This window comes from Oncorhynchus clarkii, unplaced genomic scaffold (assembly GCF_045791955.1).
Source record: "Oncorhynchus clarkii lewisi isolate Uvic-CL-2024 unplaced genomic scaffold, UVic_Ocla_1.0 unplaced_contig_6264_pilon_pilon, whole genome shotgun sequence".
NCBI lineage: Eukaryota > Metazoa > Chordata > Actinopteri > Salmoniformes > Salmonidae > Oncorhynchus > Oncorhynchus clarkii.
The window spans coordinates 62299-65835 of record NW_027258508.1 but is presented as its reverse complement, the minus strand read 5'-3'; the positions used below and the strand labels follow the sequence as shown (position 1 = coordinate 65835).

Genomic DNA, 3537 nt, shown 5'->3' with positions numbered 1-3537 from the left:
GAGCTCTGGTGAATGAACTGGATCAACACAGAGTTAACCACCTAGACATGTAAAACAGAACGTAAGCAGAATCCATGGGAGTGTACAGAGCTGGGTCAACATGGAGTTGATCACCTAGACATGTAAAACAGAATCCATGGGAGTGTACAGAGCTGGGTCAACATGGAGTTGATCACCTAGACATGTAAAACAGAATCCATGGGAGTGTACAGAGCTGGGTCAACATGGAGTTGATCACCTAGACATGTAAAAACAACGTAAAACGAAAATGTGTACCTTTTTAATCTAGGCACCAAAAGCCATGTATCTGTAATAAGATGTGTTTGTAAATCAAGTATTATGAAAGCACTTATATTAGGAAAGTATTTATGCAATAAATGTATTATTGTATTAATATTATGGCGTATACCAATACAATCTAGACTGAGCGAAGATCAGTCAGGTCTCAGATTAGATCATCATTGTGTTTTACCCTTCAGTGTTCTAACATGAGATCAGATCTAAGATTAGATCATCATTGTGTTTTACCCTTCAGTGTTCTAACATGAGAACTTCACTACCCTCTTTTTTTGGATTTACAGGAAACACCTATCCCACCCCCCTCCTCCCTCCCCCTCCGACCCTCCTCCCCCTTCACCCTCCCGGGGGCCCCAGGTTGTGCCTCTCCCGGTAGCGCCTTACTGCAGGGTATGAAGAGGTTGTCTGTGCTGTTGGTGGACTGCAGGAAAACAACGGGGCTGAGTGGGTTTATGTTCTTACATACATTTATTTTGGGACACTCCCTAGATGTTCTTAATTACCATTCAATATAACGGGTCTGTCGTTGTTTCACAGGGGACAGCCGTAACCGTCGCTCTCTCAGTAGAAGAGTCATATCTGGGGAGGCTAATGAACATGATGCTGACGAGGCAGAGAACAGTCTCTCCAGATCAGAACACCTCAAACACCAGCAGAGAGTGGCAGGGAAGAAACCTCACCGCTGCTCTGACTGTGGAAAGAGTTTCACCTCGTCGGCAAAACTTAAAACACACCAGAGAATTCATACTGGAGAGAAACCTTATAGCTCTTCAGACTGCAGGATAAGTATTTTGCAACTAGGAAACTTAACAAAACACCAGCTGACCCACACAGGAGAGAAACCTTTTAGCTGTGATCAATGTGGGAGGAGATTCACGAAGTCAGGAGCCCTGACAATTCACCAACGAATACACACAGGAGCAAAACCGTTTCACTGCACAGACTGTGGGAAGAGTTTTGTTCAATTAGGCAACATGAAAATTCATCTGCGGACACACACACAAGAGAAGCCTTACCACTGCTCTGTCTGTAAGAAGAGCTTTTCAACATCACAGGGTAATAAGGCGCACCAGAGAACGCACACCGGAGAGAAGCCTTACCACTGCTCTGACTGTGGGAAGAGTTTTCTTCAATTAGGCAACCTGAAAATTCATCTGCGGACACACACACAAGAGAAGCCTTACCACTGCTCTGTCTGTGAGAAGAGCTTTTCAACATCACATGGTAATAAAGTGCACCAGAGAACGCACACCGGAGAGAAGCCTTACCACTGCTCTGACTGTGGGAAGAGTTTTGCTCATTCAAGAAATCTGATAAAGCACCAGCGCATACACACAGGAGAGAAACCTTACAGCTGTGATCAATGTGGGAAGAGATTTACTAGCTCAAATGACCTGATACAACACCATAGAATACACACTGGAGAGAAACCTTACCACTGTTTGGACTGTGGGAAGAGTTTTACTCAGGCAAGCAACCTGAAAACACACCAGCGCAGACACCTGGGCCAGAAGCTTCACCACTGTTCAGATTGTGGAAATAACTTTTCAACATCAAGGGGTTTAGAGCTGCACCAGCGAACACACACAGGTGTGAAACCTTACTACTGCTTCAGCTGTAGTAAAAGTTTTGCTAGATTAGACGGACTGACAGTGCACCAGCGAACACACACAGGTGAGAAGCCTTTTAGCTGTGATCAGTGTGGAAAGGGATTTACTCAGGCAGCACACTTGACTGTACACCAGAGAACACACACTGGAGAGAAACCATACCACTGCTCAGACTGTGGAATAAGCTTTATTAATTCAAGTCACCTTAAGGTACATCAGAGAGTACACACAGGAGAGAAGCCTTATAACTGTGATGTTTGTGGCAAAAGTTTTGTTACATCAGGAAGTCTGGCTACACACCTTCGAACCCACACAGGAGAGAAGCCTTACCATTGTACCGACTGTGGGACAAGCTTTGGCAAGTCAGACCATTTAAAAGTGCACCAGAGAACACACACGGGAGAGAAGCCTTACCATTGTGCCGACTGTGGGAAAAGCTTTGCTGGGTCAGGCAGTTTAAAGTCACACCGGAAAACACACACAGGAGAGAAGCCTTACCACTGCTCTGACTGCGGAATGGGCTTAACCACTTCAGGTGGACTTAAAATACACCGGAGAACACACACAGGAGAAAAACCATTCCACTGCTCTGACTGTGGGAAAAGATTTAATCAGTCTGGGCAGTTGGTTTTACACCAGCGAATACACACTGGCGAAAAGCCTTACCACTGCTCAGACTGTGGGCTGAGTTGTACTTCTTTAGGGGATTTTAAAGTGCACCTGCGAACACACACTGGAGAGAAGCCTTTTGGCTGTGATCAGTGTGGGAAGAGGTTCGCTCAGTCAGGAAGCCTGGCTGGACACAAGAGAACACACACTGGAGAGAAGCCTTTTGGCTGTGATCAGTGTGGGAAGAGGTTCAGTCAGTCAGGAACCCTGGCTGGACACAAGAGAACACACCACACTGGTGGGTAACCTTTCCATTTATTTAATTTTTTTATAGCTGAAACCAGTTAATGGTAGACTATCGGAGAGAAGCCGTGCAGGGTGAGCTTTCTTAATGTGGCCGTGCTTGGTGTAACAAGGGAACTTTAAATAACTGTCCATTTAATTACAATATTTTTTATTATTTAACTAGGCAAGTCAGTTAAGAACAAATTCTTATTTTCAATGACGGCCTAGGAACAGTGGGTTAACTGTCTGTTCAGGGGCAGAACGACAGATTCGTACCTTGTCAGCTCAGGGGTTTGAACTTGCAACCTTCCGGCTACTAGTCCAACACTCTAACCACCCTGCCGTCCCTATATGAGTGAAAAAGTCTGTGTTTGAATGGCCGTATACCGGTCATTAAAATGATTCATGACATGTTAACAGTGGATTGGTCAGCTCAGAGAAAGCAGGGAGGTAGCTCCTCCCCCTCTCTCTGCAAGTTTCAGGCAAGTCTGTCCTTAGGGATAAGGCAAGGGTCCGTTTTAAAAATGTTCAACCCTGTCCACCATCCAACTCACCATGGTCATCCCTGTCCACCATCCAACTCACCATGGTCAACCCTGTCTACCATCCAACTCACTATGATCAACCCTGTCTACCATCCAACTCACCATGATCAACCCTGTCCACCATCCAACTCACCATCACCATGATCAACCCTGTCTACCATCCAACTCACTATGATCAACCCTGTCCACCA

The 3537-nt window shown here is 45.5% G+C and overlaps 1 protein-coding gene across 2 annotated transcripts; it reads left to right on the top strand.

Annotated features, from left to right (window-relative positions):
- The first annotated feature begins 609 nt into the window (after positions 1-609).
- LOC139397134 (zinc finger protein 850-like) lies at positions 610-3537 on the top strand. 2 transcript variants are annotated; one of them, XM_071144010.1, is made up of 3 exons: positions 610-741; positions 835-2358; positions 2443-3537. In XM_071144010.1, the coding sequence occupies exons 1-3, from the start codon at positions 690-692 to the stop codon at positions 2820-2822; spliced, it is 1956 nt and encodes a 651-aa protein (XP_071000111.1). In that variant the 5' UTR covers positions 610-689; the 3' UTR covers positions 2823-3537. The 2 variants fall into 2 exon arrangements, with proteins under 2 accessions (XP_071000111.1, XP_071000110.1); XM_071144009.1 differs by having other exon boundaries at positions 835-3537.